Below are 17,221 nucleotides of genomic sequence, written 5' to 3'. Positions count from 1 at the left end.
GAGTCAGCGCTAGGACGTGTGCGCGCTCTACGCCCCGGCGTCAGTGGAAGTTGCAAGGTTCACCAGGCAGGATGTCTTCTTCGCTCGGGGAACTGGTGTCACAGCTACGGGCCGCGGCGGCGGCGAACGGGGAGCGGTGGCTCCAAGAACAAGTGGCGGCTGCCCTCGGGGGGGACCGGGACAGTAACAGAACAGAGGGGGAAGGCTCGGCCCGGGTGCGGCGGTCCCGCCCGCCGGCCAGGTTCTCCCCTGATTGCCCCAGGCCTGCACCTCTTCGCCATGCGGGGTCTGCTGGCCCCGCCCCCTGCGAGCCGCCCGCAAAACGGCCAGCCCGGCGGGCAGTGGAGGCCTCGGGCCGCGGATGGGGGGTTGGGCGCAGCTCCGTGGGGTCGGTGGCCGGTCCGGCGCCGGCCTCCATCAGTGCGGCGGTCCGCCGTGAAGATGATCCTGGCCCGTCTCGTAGCGCAGCCGCTGCGGGGGCGGGGCTACGCCGAAGTAGGCAGTTCCGTGCTGCCGGAGGGACTGCGCGGGGGACGGAGGACGAGAATCCAGTGGGGCGGCGGCCGCCATGCCACAGTGAGCCCACGGCTGCGGAGCAGCGGGTGAAAAGCCGGGGGAAGGCTGTTTTGAAGTCGGCGGTGGGGCGGAGAAGAGGACGGCCCAAGAGCGTTTCGTCGGCTGCCCGGGCGGGGCCCAGTGGACGGATGTCACCAGGGGATGGAGCAGCTGCCCAGGACCGGTCGGAAGGCGAACTGTCATCGTCCGAAGAGGAGCGACCGGATGGCGTTCCGTCGGTGGTCGGTGGAGGTTCGGCGGCTGGAGGCGATCCTTCCAGGCGGCCCGGTAAGTCAGATATACTTCAGGGGTCCTGGGGGCGGGTTGGTTGGGGGGGTCGGGTAGTGGGGGGGAGGGGGGTGATCCGGGTATTGCCCGTGGCGGGGGGGCTTCCGCCCCGTTTGCCCCGCATCTGGCACAGCGGGAGAGAGACCGCGTCCCGGCGGATGGGGGGCTAGCGGGCCTCCTGGCGGGACTCAAGGAACTAGTTGGGAGGCTGGAGGCTGGGGGGGCGGGTCCGGGGACGGCGTGGACCGCTCCGGTGGGTGGTGCTCGGGGTGTTCAAGGGGCTGCGGGCGCGACTCCGCCGGTGGCTGGGGGGGTGACAGCCGGGGCGACCGTGCCGGCTGCGGCGGAGACGGTCACGGCTCCTGGCTCAGGGGACCAGGTGGTGGCTGCCGTGCCGGCGGCACCAGCTGGGGCCGCAGGGGATAAAGCGGGGGAGGCGACAAAAAAACAGGACCTGGTTCGGTTGGCGGACGCGGCGAGGTGCGAGGTATATGTGTGTTTTGAGGGGCCGTTGGGTGCGCACTTGAAACAGGAGGTCAGGGAAAAAATTTGGAAGGGGGAATACGTGGAGATATTTTCTCTGCTGCCCCTGGAAAAGTTCAACCTCGATAGGGTCAAGCCTGAGGACAACAAGAAGGAGGACGAGGAGAAGAGGCGGTACCGGTTGATCCCGCGGACCTTCCCGAATTGGCTGCAGGCGTTCGTGATCCTCGCCAGCGTGATTGGGGAGAAGAATCCAGAGCATTGTTCTGCTCTATTTTGCTACTTGGATGCGATAGGGGAAGCGCACAGAGTCTACGGGGGATTGGCGTGGCTGCGATATGACGAGCAGTTTCGGCAACGGAGGGCGATTCGACCTGCTCTTCGCTGGGATCATAAGGATATCAGTCTGTGGATGCGCCTTATGTCGTCGGCGAGGACTACGAGTCAGTTTTTTCAGGGGGGGGCCGGTGGATCAGGGGCTTCCGGTCAATCGGCCGTTCGCAAGAAGGGAGTCTGCTGGCAGTACAATGAAGGTAGTTGCCGGTTCGCAGGGAGTTGCAAGTACAAGCACGAGTGCTCGGGTTGTGGGGGTGCCCACCCAGTGTCGCGCTGTTTCAAACAAGGCCGGGGTAGGGCCGGGGAGCCTTCAAACAAGAGGGATGACGCCGGTGAGACTGGAAAGGATGCGTCCTTTTCTCGATCGATATCCGGATAGGGAGGCAGCGGTGCTTCTGGGTTTGGGGTTTGCGGAGGGTTTTCGTATTCCGGCCGTCCTCGGGACGGTCCCCCCGGTGTCCAGGAACTTGCGGTCCGCCATGCTTCATCCTGACGTGGTTTCGGAGAAACTGCGGAAGGAGGTGGCTTTGGGGAGGATCGCGGGCCCTTTTTCGGAGATGCCCCTGCCGGACCTGGTGGTATCGCCATTGGGGGTGGTTCCGAAGAAGGAACCGGGTAAGTATCGTTTAATCCACCATCTGTCCTATCCGAAAGGGGGTTCGGTGAATGATGCCATCGACCCCCGGCTGAGCGCTGTTTCCTACACGTCTTTTGATGCGGCGGTGTGTTGCGTGCGGCGTTATGGCCGGGGGGCGTTGATGGCAAAGACGGAGATTGAGGCGGCCTTTCGGTTGCTGCCGGTGCACCCTGAGAGTTTTCGGCTTCTGGGCTGTCGGTGGCAGGAGGAATACTACGTGGATCGGTGCCTGCCCATGGGATGCTCTATCTCGTGTGCGCTGTTTGAGACGTTCAGTTCCTTCGTGGAATGGGTGGTCAGAGACGTCGCGGGAGTGAATTCGGTCATCCATTATCTCGATGATTTCCTGTGCGTGGGTCCGGCCTCGTCGGCGCTGTGCGCCGTGCTTCTGACAACGCTGGAAGGGGTGGCGCGGAGTTTCGGTATTCCTCTGGCCCCCGAGAAGACGGAGAAGCCGACGACGGTACTCAGTTTTTTGGGCATTGTGTTGGATTCGGAGGTGATGGAGTGTCGCTTACCGGATGACAAGTTGGCAGCGCTGAAGGCGGAGATCCGGGGGTTAGTAGGCGTGCGGAAGGTGCAGCTCAGGACTCTTCAGTCTGTGCTGGGGAAGTTGAATTTCGCATGCAGGATAATTCCCATGGGTAGGGTCTTCAGTAGGAGGCTCGCGGCCAGTACGGGGGGGGTGGATTCCCCGCGACACTTCGTGAGTCTGTCGAAGGATCATAGGGAGGATCTGCGGATTTGGCATGTGTTCCTGGAGCGTTTCAACGGCCGGGCGCTGTGGATGGCCGGGCCGGTGAGCAATTTTGATTTGGAGCTTTACACGGACGCGGCGGGGTCCACGGGTTTCGGGGCCTTCTTTCAAGGAAAATGGAGTGCGGGCCCATGGCCCGCTGCATGGACGGGTGGGGGTTTGCTGCGGAACTTGGTGCTGCTTGAGCTCTTTCCTGTGGTGCTGGCAATGGAGCTTTGGGGGGAGTCCTTCCGGGATCGGAAGGTTTGTTTCCATGTGGACAATTTGGGGGTGGTGCAGGTCAACCGGGTGTCGGCGACGTCGCCGCCGGTGGTTAGGCTGTTGAGACATTTGGTTCTGCGATGCATGCAACTGAACATCTTTATACATGCGGTGCATTTACCTGGGGTGGAGAATGTTGTGGCTGACGCACTGTCTCGCTTTCAGTGGGACAGGTTCCGGGAGCTGGCGCCATCGGCGGACGTCCAGGGGGCGCCCTGCCCAGAGGAGTTGTGGAAGATTGCGTTGGACGAACTTCCGACTGGATCAGGCGGTCGGTGAGTGGGGGCACTTGGTCGGCGTACGAGAAGACATGGGCTGAATGGGAGGCTTTGGGGTTGCAGGTGGGGGCGGATGTGCGAGACAGGCGGCTGATGGTGATCTATTTTGTGTCCAGGAACTTGGAGCAAGGGGTTTCGGTGTCCCGGATGGGGCAGAAATTGGCAGGTTTGGCATTTTGGTTTAAACTGAGGGGGGAGCATGACTTTACAAAAGATTTTTGGGTGCGGCAGGCTATGAAGGGCTATCGGAAGGGGAGGCTGCGGAAGGATGACAGGAGACCGGTGTCCTTCGAGTTGTTGGGCAGACTTTGTGGCCGGTTGGGGGTGGTGTGTTTTTCAGAGTACGAGAGGATGTTGTTCAGGGCCGCTTTTGTCTTGGCGTTCTTCGGGGCGTTTCGTATAGGGGAATTGGTCAGCCCTTCCAAGACAGGGCCGGGTGGTTTGTTTCTGGAGGACGTTTGGTGTGGGGATGACCGGGTGCGCATGCGGATACGGAGATCGAAGACGGATCAGATGGGAAAAGGGAAGGACGTGGTGGTGTTCGCGATTCATGACTGCGAGCTTTGCCCAGTGTTGGTTTTGAGGGAATTCTTGAACGCTCGGCCGGATAGTCCGGGCCCGTTGTTGATGCATGGGAATGGGGAGTTTGTTTCGCGGTACCAGTTCATAGGGGTTTTTAGGAAGTGCCTGACGGCATTGGGTTTGGAAGGGGAACGGTTTTCCTCACATTCTTTCCGGATTGGGGCGGTGACGGAGGCTGTAGGGTGGGGCTTGGACGAGGAGGCGGTCAAGAGGATTGGCCGCTGGGAGTCGAGGAGGTTTCGGTCTTACGTGAGGCCGGAACTGGTGGAGGTTTAGCCGGGGAGGGCTGTGTTGGCATGGGTCTGTGTTACACATGTTCAGTTACTGTGATTTGGGTTTGTGTTTTATTTTCTTTCAGATGCAGCGCCAGGATTGGTCTGGATTCTGGGCCATTCATACGTCTGCTGGGGTGCCAGGAGGGGTGATGTTAGGCCAGGGGGCAGACAGTTGGGGATATCCAGACTGGAGGCGTGTGTAAAATGGTTTGGGTTTCCCGGCATGCTATGGAGCAGAATGGTACGTGAAGTAAGCCGTTTTGCGGGGTTTGACAGGGCCCCGGATGTTTTAGTGTTACACGTGGGGGGCAATGATTTGGGCCTCCGCACCAAATTGGATGTCACGCGGGACATTAAATACGATCTCTTGCGACTGCGGGCGGCCTTTCCCCACATGATCATAGTATGGTCGGACATGATAGCCAGGACCACGTGGCGTTTTGCCAGGTCTGTGGACAAAATTAACAAGGCCCGTAGGAAAATTAATCAGGAGATCAGTCGTTTCGTCGTTCGCAATGGGGGGTTGGCGGTCCGGCATTCAGTGTTGGAGGTTGAGACGTGGCGGTACCTTAAAGAGGATGGCGTACACCTTAATGATGTGGGCACTGATTTGTGGACTTTGGGCATACAGGACGGGGTGGAGCGTGCCTTGAGGGTGTGGCGGTGCTCACAAGGATAAGGTGTTATCCTTGCTTGCGGTGGCGGGTGTTGGTCGATGCAGGTACAGGAAGATAGCCCCTCCCCACAGAGAAGTTGATGCGGGACCCATTGCAGATATGGGCTCGTTGATGATATGCCATATAGTGAAGGTTGATATGGCTGATGGTGAATGGGTGCACTGCGGTAAATAGTTCGGTGTCTTTGAGCCAGCATGTCGGCTTGAGGCCTAGTTAAAGGAATATTACCGCAGTGCTTGTTTGGATCGATATGCTAATGGGGTGGAGAGGGGGAGTTTTACTGCAGATGACCAACGCGTTCAGGGGTTTGAAGTTAAATTATGTTTTGTTGATATTTTGTTATACGTTAAATTATTATATTTTGATTAATAAAGAGGCTGCTACGGCCACTAAATACTCCAAAGGAAGGTGTGGTCTCATTTAATGGGAAGGGGCAATTATGGAGTTGGGTGGTTGGTACAGCAGCTGAAGCACGTCAGTCATTCTGTAGTCAAGGTTTTTCATTTGGTACTCTGTTTGATCCATTATACGTGGATTTCTCAATTTGGATGAATATCCTCTCCTGTGGCTCCTCATCTTTGTGATGAGCTGACAAATGCAAGCCAAATGGTCTTAAGTAATCATTTAATCCACATTTTGATAACCTGTGAAAATTCATGTCTAGGGCCCCCCCCCCACCACTTGCTCTTGGACAGCGGACAGGCTGATAGTTTTATCAGTGTTGTAGCTTTCTGGTTACAGTTTGCAATATCTCATGTAGTACATGTTTAACCACTTCCCCCCTGGAAGGATTTACCCCTTAATGACCATGCCGTCTTTTTTGCGATACGGCACTGCGTTGCTTTAACCACTTAAGGACCAAGCCTTTTTTTCAAACTTGGTGTTTACAAGTTAAAATCATTTTTTTTTTTTTTGCTAGAAAATTACTGAGAACAACCAATTATATTTTTTTCAGGCACCCTAGAGAATAAAATGGCAGTCATTGCAATAATCTATGTCACACAGTATTTGTGCAGTGGACTTACAAGCTCAAGTTTCTATTGAAAAATTTTTTTTTTTAATTTAAAAATAAGACAACAGTAAAGTAACCCCATTTTTGTTTTATATTGTGAAAGATAATGTAACGCCGAGTAAATTGATACCCAACATGTCATGCTTCAAAATTGCGCCTGCTTGTGGAATGGCGACAAACTTTGACACCTCTCCCGCCCCCGATAAAAGTGATTTTGTGGCAAATGCGCCACGGAGACCACTTTTATCAGAAAGAGGACCATCCAACTATTAAGAATATAATGGGGTTATGGCAGCTATCTGTGCTGCCATAACCTCAGTATTCTATGTCAAAGTACCGGCGTATAACGGTCCTTAAGTGTTTAACAGACAATTACACGCTCACATTTTACCAAAACAAAATTGATGTTATTTTTTCACACAAATAGAGCTTTCTTTTGGTGATATTGAATCCACTCTGTGGTTTTTATTTTTTGCGCTATAAACAGAAAAAGATTGACAATTTTGAAAAAAAAAACACAATATTTTTTACTTTCTGCTATGATACATCTGAAAAAAATATATAAAAAATACAAATTGCTTCATCAGTTTAGGCCAATATGTATTCTGCTACAAATTTTTGTTAAAAAAAAATTGCAATAAGCGTTTATTATTTGGTTTGCGCAAAATATATAGTATCTACAAAATAGGGGAAAGATTTAGGGACTTTTTATTTTTTACTGTTTTACTAGTAATGCTGGGGATCAGCGATTTTTGGAGGGACTGTGATGTTGTGGCAGACAAACCTGACCCTAAGTGACACTTTTTGGTGACCAGTGACACCAATACAGTTAACAGTGCTAAAAAAAAATGCCCTGATCACTGTATATATGGCACTGGCAGGGAAGGGGTTAACGGGGCTATCAAGGGGTTAAGTGTTCCCTAGGGAGGTGTTAGTAACTGTCAGGGGAAAGGACTGAGTGGAAGTAGAGAGAGAGATCGCTGTTCCTGATCACTAGGGACAGCTGATCTCTCTCTCCACCCCTGTCAGAACAGGGATCTGCCTTGTTTACATAGGCAGATCCCCATTCTGCCTCTCTTAACCACTATCACGGGTGGTCAACAGACATCGAGTCCGCCGGACGCATGTCCACAGTACCACATACACAGACTGACATACAGGTATGGCGGTTTGCGCAGCTGAGCCACCTTCCCGCAGTAAATATGCGCAAAGCAGTCGGCAAGTGGTAAATCAAACTTGTACTCAGTGATATTGTACAATGTACATTGATACAAATATCAATATAGTCTTGTTTTGTTTTTGGAACTTGCAAGCTGTTAATCACAGTGGTACAGTGTGCAAGGGTCTTATGACCGCTGTCCTGCATACAGTGCCTTGAAAAAGTATTCATACCCCATGTAAATGTGTTTTATTGGGATTTTATGTGATACACCAACACAGAGTGGCACATAATTGTGAAGAGGAAGGAAAATGATAAATGGTTTTACATTTTTTTTACAAATAAACATGTGAAAAGTGTGGCGTGAATATGTATTCAATGCTTTGTAGAACCACCTTTCACTGCAATTACAGCTGCAAGTCTTTTTGGGGATGTCTCTACCAGCTTAGCACATCTAGAGAGTGACATTTTTGCCTATTCTTCTTTGCAAAATAGCTCAAACTCTGTCGGCTTGGAAGGAGAGCGTCTGTGAAAAGTATTTTTTATGTCTTGCCACAGATTGTCAATTGGATTTAGGTCTGGACTTTGGGCCATTCTAACACATGAATATGCTTTGATCTAAACCATTCCATTGTAGCTCTGGCTGTATGTTTAGGGTCATTGCCCTGCTGGAAGGTGAACCTCCACCCCAGTCTCAAGTCTTTTGCAGACTCTAACAGGTTTTCTTCTAAGACTGCCCTAGATTGGCTCCATTCATCTTCCCATCAACGCTGACCAGCTTCCCTGTCCCTGCTGAAGAAAAGCATCCCCAAAACATGATGCTGCCACCACCATGTGTCATTTTGCACACGGTGTGTTCAGGGCGATGTGAGGTGTCAGTTTTCCACCATACATAGCATTTTGCTTTTATGCCAAAAAGTAAAAAAATGTTTTCTTCTGACCAGAGCACCTTCTTCCAGATGTTTGCTGTGTCCCTCACACGGTTGCTCGCAAACTGCAAACAAGACTTCTTATGACTTTGTCAACAATGGCTTTATTCTTGCCACTCTTCCATAAAGGCCAGATTTGTGGAGTGCACAACTAATAGTTGTCCTGTGGACAGTTTCTCCCACTTCAGCTGTGGATCTCTGCAGCTCCTCCGTGTTACCATGGGCCTATTGGCTTCTTCTCTGATTAATGCTCTCCTTACCTGGCCAATCAGTTTAGGTGGGTCGTCATGTCTTGGTAGGTTTGCAGTTGTGCCATACTCTTTCCATTTTCAGATGATGGATTGAACAGTGCTCCGTTAGATATTTAAAGCTTGGGATATTTTTTTATAACCCAACCCTGCTTTAAACTTCTCCACAACTTTATTTGTGACCTGTCTGGTGTATTCCTTGGGCTTCATGATGCTGTTTGTTCACAAAGGTTCTCTAACAAACCTCTGAGGGCTTCACAGAACAGCTGTAGGTATACTGAGATTAAATTACACACAAGTGGACTCCATTTACTAATTAGTTAACCTCTGAAGGCAATTGGTTCCACTAGATTTTAGTTAGGGGTATCAGAAAAAATGGGGTTGAATACGAATGCATGCCACACTTTTCAGATATTTATTTGTAAAAAATGTTGAAAACCATTTATCATTTTCGTTCCACTTCACAATTATGTGCCACTTTGTGTTGGTCTATCACATAAAATCCAAATAAAGTACATTTATGTTTTTGGTTGTAACATGACAAAATGTGGAACATTTCAAGGTGTATGAATACTTTTTCAAGTTCAAATGAAATGACAATTCAAATGAAAAGCACTGACAATTTCAGCATACACACAGGGTGCAGAACTTTTTTTTTGTTTTTTTAGATGTACATTTTTATTACTTGTTTTAGGCACTAGATAGATACCTGTAGTGTTGCTCAATTAACTCCACAGGAAGCAATATTCCTGTTAATTTAATTTCTTTAAACTATGAATTGTTTGAAAGCTTGCCGTTGTTATTGAAAGCGCAATTCTGTAAAGTAAAATTTATGGTTAATATATTCCAATGTTATCACATACATTTTTCTGTTGGCCCAAACGTTGCCATTGTACTTTGGAGCGAACGTTCCTTACCTGAGCAGAAGTCATCAGAGTACCTGTCATACACAGATTTACAGTTCCTTTCATCACACTCACAGGTGTCACCATGAATATCTCCCCAGTCACCTGTTGGGTCCACATCATGGCAGGTGCATTCGCCACATACACACGTTCCTTAAGCAAAAATAAAAGAAAACAAATTATTTCAAAAGTAAATCGCATGGAAAAGTTTGTCCTAGTATATTTGTTGCCATATGCAGGATAAAGCATTACTATTTTAGAATGAATCACAGTAGTTGCATAATTATATAACCTAAAGTTAAACTCTAGGAAGGTATGAAAGACATACTCCAAAGACATGCAGGTAGGTTAATTGGCTTCTGTCCAAAATTGGCCCTAGTATATGAATGGAGACCTTAGATTGTGGGCTCCTTGAGGGTAGGGACCAATGTGAGTGTGTAATGTACAGGGATAGGGATAGACACTCACTCAGGTTGAACTGGATGGACTGGTGTCTTTATTCAACCTTACTAACTATGAAACTATGAAACTATGAAACAGTATGGCTCACTATACTACATCATTAATGTTTTATTTTTTTTATCTGAAAGCCCCTAAAAATCCCCTAAACAGCAGAGCTCAGACTGGGGGAGGAAAAATCAGCACACATAGCTCTTTAGTTGTAGTTCAGTGCTAATGTGCTAACAAGGAAATTGCTGATAGAAGAGAGAGTAGCGTAACAAAGAGGGCCTGTTACCGCCACTGTGGGAGGATCATTATTGATGTTGCTTTGCAATTGTTTTTTATTATTGGGATAACATAAGGATGAATGGGAACATGCTAATATGAGCAAAATGCACAAAACTCAAAAGGAAGGGAAAATGCCAAAATGATAACAGGAAGATTCGCCTGGCCCTCATTTTTCAGTCAATGCTGAGAGCACGTTTTGAATAAGTGACATATCATCTTCAACATTACACAACATGTCTGACTGAATGGGACTAAATTCTTTTAGCAGCTCTCCCTCATTGCATCATTTCTGTGTCACTAATTGCATAGATAATATATATAAAGAACAAAGAGAAAAAAATAAAGAAAATAAAAATATGTGGCTTTCTCATCTTATAATTTTCCATGTAGCTTTTTTTTAGTGGAGGGCTTTATTCTACATTTTGCCTTATCATAACCAAAACAATTTAAGTGCTGATGCCAAAAATATAACATTAAGACCCCTTTCACACCACACCACCCATAGCGTGGGCGGTAAAACGCCGCTATTTTTACCGCCATATTTGCGGCGCATTTGGGCCGCTAGCGGGGCGCTTTTACCCCTTGCTAGTGGCCGAGAAAGGGTTAAAACCGCCGGTAATACACCGCAATGGCGGCGTTTTGCTGGCGGTATTACAGAGCTGCCCCATTGATTTCAATTGGGAGCAGCGGTGGAGGAGCAGTAAACACACCGCTCCTTCACCGCTCCAAAGAAGCTGCTGGCAGGACTTTTCCCTGACATCCTGCCAGTGCACCGCTGTAGTGTGAAAGCCCTCGGGCTTTCACACTACAGACAATAGTGCAGCTTTTTTAGGGTGGATTGCAGGCGCTATTTCTAACACTATATAGCCTGCAAAACGCCCTGGTGTGAAAGGGGTCTAAAAGGCATCTTCTTTAGGATAAGAAGATCACTGTTGTTGGCACAAAGCCACTGTGGCAAGTTTGATCAATCTCATTTCCTGAAGCCTTCATGGCAGCACATGCTGGGTTGTAACCTGACGGGATTGGATAAAAATTGAAGAGAGCCCCCCTCCCCCCCCCCTTTATTCTCTTTTTTTTTGTCACCTGACAAGATTGGATGGACCTTGCAACCCTCTTACTGCAATCGCCCCAGCAGGTTCAAGCCTCTCCTGTATGAAAGTTCCTCTTATACAGCCTCTAAAGAAGCTTCTATGGAGGGAATCCCAATCTGATGGTCTCATTTTAAGTAAGCTTTAAAGAAGCTTTAATTATGGCAGTGGTCTTCTGTTCTGTTATCTCCTGCACACAGTTTATCTATTTTTTATGGTAAACTTCGAGACCTGTTGTCCCACAGGTGCTGGGTCTCTCCCTCCGCTTTGTGCATGCGTGAGAGTAGGAGATACAGCCATTCAGAGTCTCTTAACCTGATCTAAAATGACGCCGGCACAATCACGACCCTTCTGTGCATGCACAAGTGCCCCATTTCCGTCGTGATGGCGGCGGCAATTTTAAAAAGCCAGAAATGTTTGTCAGTGACTCTCTGGTCACTGCATTTGATACAGCATTTTATGTTTTGCTTTCTATTTCAGGTATGTGAGCCAGATGATCTCCCCCTGTATATGCTAGGGGTTTTATTCATCTACCCTATTTTTTAATGGCACTTTATACTGTTTCCAGGCTTCTTCCTTCTATCTGCATTCTATCTGCACTGTTCATGGAGACCACTGCCCACACAGGCCACCCTCATCCAATAAGGTAAGAGGCTGCCTGTCATAACAGTAAGTATTAAAGAGAGAAAAAAAAAGAGCACAACTATTAATATGGCACTTTCTGGCAGCCCTTCCAGGTTGAGATCAAGGCATAAAGATCAATCAAGCCATACTCAAGTAGAAGATCCTGCAGAAGTCGAATGCATCCTCATCCCTCATCACATCCCATCATCGACATTCACGTCATAGCCACTCACGCCATGGTCATTCATGCCATGGCCGCTCTCGCCAATCGCACCATAGCATAGGAAGTCACCCTCGTCACATCACAATCGGAGCCACCACACCCGATTTGCAGCAAATGCCTGCGGGGTATGTGGCACCCCCCCCCCCCCCCCGCTTTTCCAAATAAATTGGCCTGCTTCAATGAGGCCACAAAAAGGGAGAGAATTGGATGTCAGAGAGGTTACGGAACTGATTCGGGAATCTGTGCGGAAATCCATAATTGAGACAACACCCGTGCCAGACAGACCAGCTCCAAGCACATCATCAGCCGCTCCCCTTCATGCGCCAGAACCAGAATCCCCATCCGAGAATGCTGGTTTTGACTTTTTTCTGGTGGAACCCTTTGCAAAATCAGTCGAAGAGACCATAGGTTGGGAGGAATCTGAGGAAGCACCTCAGAAAATCCAAAAATAAATTCCAAATTTAAAAAGGGATCCAGAAACCTTCCCCTTCATTGAGAAACTAGAGGACCTCATTAAAGATGAATGGGAAAGATCCGACAAGTGGTCTATCCTCAATAACAGGCTGGCAAAGATGTATCCCTTGAAAGAACCTAGGGTTAATCCCTTAACGCCCCAATAGTCGATGCTTCTCTAATGTGCCTGGCCAGACATGTCACCCTACCCATTGAGGATGCAGTTTCATTTCAGGATGTATTAAATTGGAAGATTGATCTAGAATTAAAAAAAGCCTACTCCACGGTGGGAGGCACCTGTAGACCAGCAGTCACCACAGCGGGAGTGGGTAGAGCTATCTCTGGTTGGGCCTCTAATATAGAAAAATAATTTCAGGAAGAAGTAGGCCGAGAGAAAATAATTACCTCTCTCCAAGAGCTCAAATTGGCAGGCGTCTTTGTCGCAGGAGCCTCAGTGGACATTATCCTCAGCTTGGGCAATGTTAGCTGCGGTAATGGCCTAGAACAGCTTTGTGGCTAAAACCATGGATAGCCGACACTGCATCAAAAACAAATTGGTGCAAAATTCCTTATGACAGCACTAACCTCTTTGACCCTAAATTGGATGCAGCCATTTTCAAAGTTACAGGCCTCATTCCCTCTGACAGGAGGCCTAAAACCCCAAAAGGTCATTCTTATAAATGCAACCTTCCTGAAAGGTACAGGGAAGCAAAATCCTATAGACCAGGAAGAGAATTTAAAAGAAACTGGAGAAATACAAAATCATCTTTCCTGTACGGAGAGCAGCAGAAGTCCTTTTGAGGGTCCTTTTGAGGGTACGCCCGCCCATCCCCTAAAGGTGGGCACCAGTCTCAGAAATTTTGCACAGATATGGATGGATCACATCAAAGACTCCTGGACCCTTTCCACAATCAAATTAGGTCACAGATGGAGGTTCTTAAGCATAATTCCCAAAAACCACTTTCAACCAACCAGACTCCCAACGTCTCTGGACAGAAGAAAAATTCTACTAAAGTATATAACAGAATTAAAACAAAAGGGAGCTATCTTGGAGGTTCTGTTATGTCAAAATTTAAGAGGATTCTATTTCCCCTTACTTCTTGTAAAAAAGAAAACAGGGGATTTACGACTACTGGACTTAAAGAAACTCAACAGAAGTATCAAAGTAGAGACCTTCAAGATGGAAAGCCTTCAGTCTGTACTGTTAACGGTGAATCTAAAAGACTGGATGCTGTCCGTAGATTTGTCGGACGCCTATCTACACATTCCAATACAACCTGCTTTTCAAAAATGTCTCCGTTTTTCAATCAACCGCCATCACTTCCAGTTCCAGTTCCTAACATTCGGCATCTCGTTGGCTCCCAGGACTTTTACCAAAGTGCTTCTAGCAGAAAGTCACAAAATCTTGATCCAGCACCCGGAGATTTTACTAACAACCCTGCAAAGTTTTGGTTGGTTAGTCAACTGGCAAAAGAGCAAGCTACAGCCTACACAGAATATAATATTCCTGGGGGCAGAATTGGATACTAGCCTAAACAAAATACTGCTTCCTCAAGAAAAAGTTATACCTCTAATTCAGAAAATTATGAGACTAATCTCAGCAACACATTAACCAGCCAGAGTTTGTATGAGCGTCCTGGGATCCATGTCTGCAACTCTGCCTATGATTCAATGGTCACAGTGGCACATGAGAGTGTTGCAAAACTCCTTTCTGAGGCAGTGGAATGGAGCATCAATGCTTCAGACGATTTACATCCACAGATATGTGAAACAATCAATATAATGGGGGACAAATTTGAGCAACCTCAGGAGGCGCAGACCTATAATCCCTCCACAGCCGGAAGTAGTCACATCGGATGCCAGTCAGAAGGGACAGGGAGCTCATTACCAAGACCAGGCAGCCCAAGGTCAGTGGCAGTTTCAAGCTCACTGTTTGGTTTTGAATATTTTGGAACTCAGAGCAGTCTTCCAGGCACTTATGGCCTTTGCTCCATACCTGAGGGGGAAGAGCATTCTGATTTGGATGGACAACAGAGTTGGGGTGGCATATATCCAGAGGCAAGGAGGTACCAGGAGTTGCACACTATTGGAGGAAGTTTGTCCCATCTTGGACTGGGCACATGTACATTTGGCAGACCTGAGGGCAGTGTATGTTCCAGCAGCACAAAACATGTTGGCCAACTACCTAATTAGAGAGCTTCTCTCGAACAATGAGTGGTCATTGAGCCATCAGGCTTCTTCGCTTCTGACAGAGATGTGGGGAATACCGCAGATCGACTTGGCAGCTTCCCCTGTGAACACCAAATGTCAGAGATTTCTGTCGAGAGCAACCTTCCCGTCAGCCAAGGGAATAGACTGCCTGATCCATACATGGAATTTCAAGCTGGGATACATATTTCCACCAATTTCACTAATCGCAAGGTTTCTATCCAGACTCAGGAGATCATCAGTTAATAGCAGTAATCCCTTTCCGGCCAAGGAGGCCTTGGTTCACAACCCTATTGCAACTCAACCTGCATCAAGCACTGCCTCTCCCGGTAACATCAGACCTCCTATCCCAAGGCAAATTCCTGCATCCAGCCCCAGAGAAGTTACACTTGATGGCATGGAAGTTGAGAGGAATAGGCTGCTAGAGTAAGGCAAGAGGTTCACAAGAGGTAATTTCCACACTTCTACAGGCCGAAAGAACACCACTAACAAAACATACACGCAAATTTGGAGAAGGCACAAGAAAAGAGCTGGAATCCAATATCACCAAAACCCCTGCAAATTTTGGAGTTCCTAAAATTAGGTATTGATAAAGGGCTAAGCTCAAGTAACCTTAAAGTTCATGTATTCGCCTTATCTGCAAAAACAGGCATTAAATGAGCATTTCACCCCCTAATAATCCAGTTCATGAAAGCATGCCTGAAGATCAGACCTCTGAAAAAACGGACATTCCCGGCATGGGACCTCTCAATAGTACTTGATACACTGTCAAACCCTCCTTTTTACCCAGCCGAGTCAACCTCACTATGGAACTTGACTTTGAAGTTAACCTTTCTTATCACCATTACAACTGCAAAAAGAGTTTCTGAGTTACAAGCATTAATGATAACAGAACCTTATCTGGTCCTTTATCCTGATAGAGTGGTACTGACACCTGCGGACCATTTTGTCCCTAAAGCATCAACCTCATTTCATTATAATCAGGACACCATCCTTCCATCTTTCACTAACAACCCACCCATTCTTAGATGATAGATATAGAGAATAAAGGGGGGGGGGGGTCTCTCTTAAATTTTTATAGTTATCCAATCCTGTCAGGTTGTGGAGGCAGGGTCACAACTCAGCTTGCACTGCCATGAAGATGCGTCAGGAAAGGGAATTTATGGAAAGGTGAGTATACAATTTTCCATTTTGTTGTTTGCTTGAGTTTAGTTGAGATCATCAGGCTAGTACTGTCACCCTCTGGCTGATGATATCTGCAGACACTGGCATCTTCTGGCCAATGATCTCTACAAATAGGCGTAGTTGGCTTCATAACATTGGATGGATAAGTATAAAACAAAGCTGGATAGATATATGAGATTAATCTTTTAAAAGATGCATATTTATGCTTTGTCCTGTAGGTGTGCAATTATAATGTTGTGATAAGTAAATAAAATGGAGAGCACTGTTTTGGTGAGCTTGTTCTATTTGTTACATGCACAGTTGGAGCTGGGAAGGAAGGTTCCTTAAAGTCCTACATGATACTTGTCTACTATTCGAATATGGATGCAGATGAATTGAACTCTTGTCTTTCTATCAAGCACAGTTAGACCTCCTATAATGTAAGAGATCTTCATTTAAGGTGAGCACTTTGGCTGGCACGTGGTGAAGAGAGCTCTTGGTTTGGGAGCAATGCATATATACCCTTTGAAGAGTGCCACCATGTTTATCGGATGATGTACTCACACCTTGGACTGTTGGACTGCACTTTGGCTGTATTCACACCTGAGCGTTTCACTTTCAGGCAGAAATGTAATCTGCCCAAAAAAGAAGCTCATGTACTTTTTTGAGCTTCAAGGGTTTTGCTTCAGGCTACAAAATGCTCAGATGTGAACAGGGAACATTTAAATTAATGGGATTTTGCCTTTTCCTGGCGTATTTCCAGGTGTTTTACGAGCTGAAAAAGCTCAGGTGTGAATGCAGCCTTTATGTTTTTTGTTAATTTATTTATTTTGATATTTGAATTCCATTCTAAATTTTTTGGGCTATATTTGATACAAAAAAAAAATGTTGGTAAGCTGTAAGACCTTGTACACACGGTCGGACATTCCGATGGAAAATGTCCGATCGGACCGCGTTGTCAGATAATCCGACTGTGTGTGGGCCCCATTGGACTGTTTCCGTCGGAATATCCGACAGACAAAGTTTTAGAGCTGGGATATAAAACTTTCCGACAACATGATCCGATCGGACTTTGTCCAATTGTGTGTAGAGAATTCCGATCGGACAAAGTGCCATGCATGCTCAGATCAAATTCCTAGACCAAAGCTATTAGCTACTAGCCTGAAGGTGGTCCCGTCGTAACGAAATAACGTCATCACGTTACGTACGATCGGATTTTCCGACAACTTTGTCCGACCATGTGTATGCAACACAAGTTCCGGACAAAGTCCGTCAGACAAAATCCAAAGGATTTTGTTGTCGGAATGTCCGACCGTGTGTACAAGGGCTAAGAGTGTCCACACTGATGAT

At 47.6% G+C, this 17,221-nt stretch overlaps 1 protein-coding gene across 1 annotated transcript in view; it reads right to left on the bottom strand.

The window, feature by feature from the left end:
- The window catches only part of ITGBL1 (integrin subunit beta like 1), a 403,213-nt gene that overhangs the window by 152,905 nt on the left and 233,087 nt on the right, over positions 1–17,221 (bottom strand). The window contains exon 6 of the mRNA XM_077482967.1: positions 9,395–9,535. Coding sequence (XP_077339093.1) covers positions 9,395–9,535 — 141 coding nt within the window. The remainder of the gene's footprint in view (positions 1–9,394; positions 9,536–17,221) is intronic.

The sequence above is a fragment of the Lithobates pipiens genome, unplaced genomic scaffold (genome assembly GCF_037356315.1).
Source record: "Lithobates pipiens isolate NorthernLeopardFrog02 unplaced genomic scaffold, aLitPip1_a1.2 Scaffold_16, whole genome shotgun sequence".
NCBI classification, from domain to species: domain Eukaryota; kingdom Metazoa; phylum Chordata; class Amphibia; order Anura; family Ranidae; genus Lithobates; species Lithobates pipiens.
Note: the sequence above shows the minus strand (reverse complement) of the source record. Positions and strands in the feature narration are given on the sequence as shown.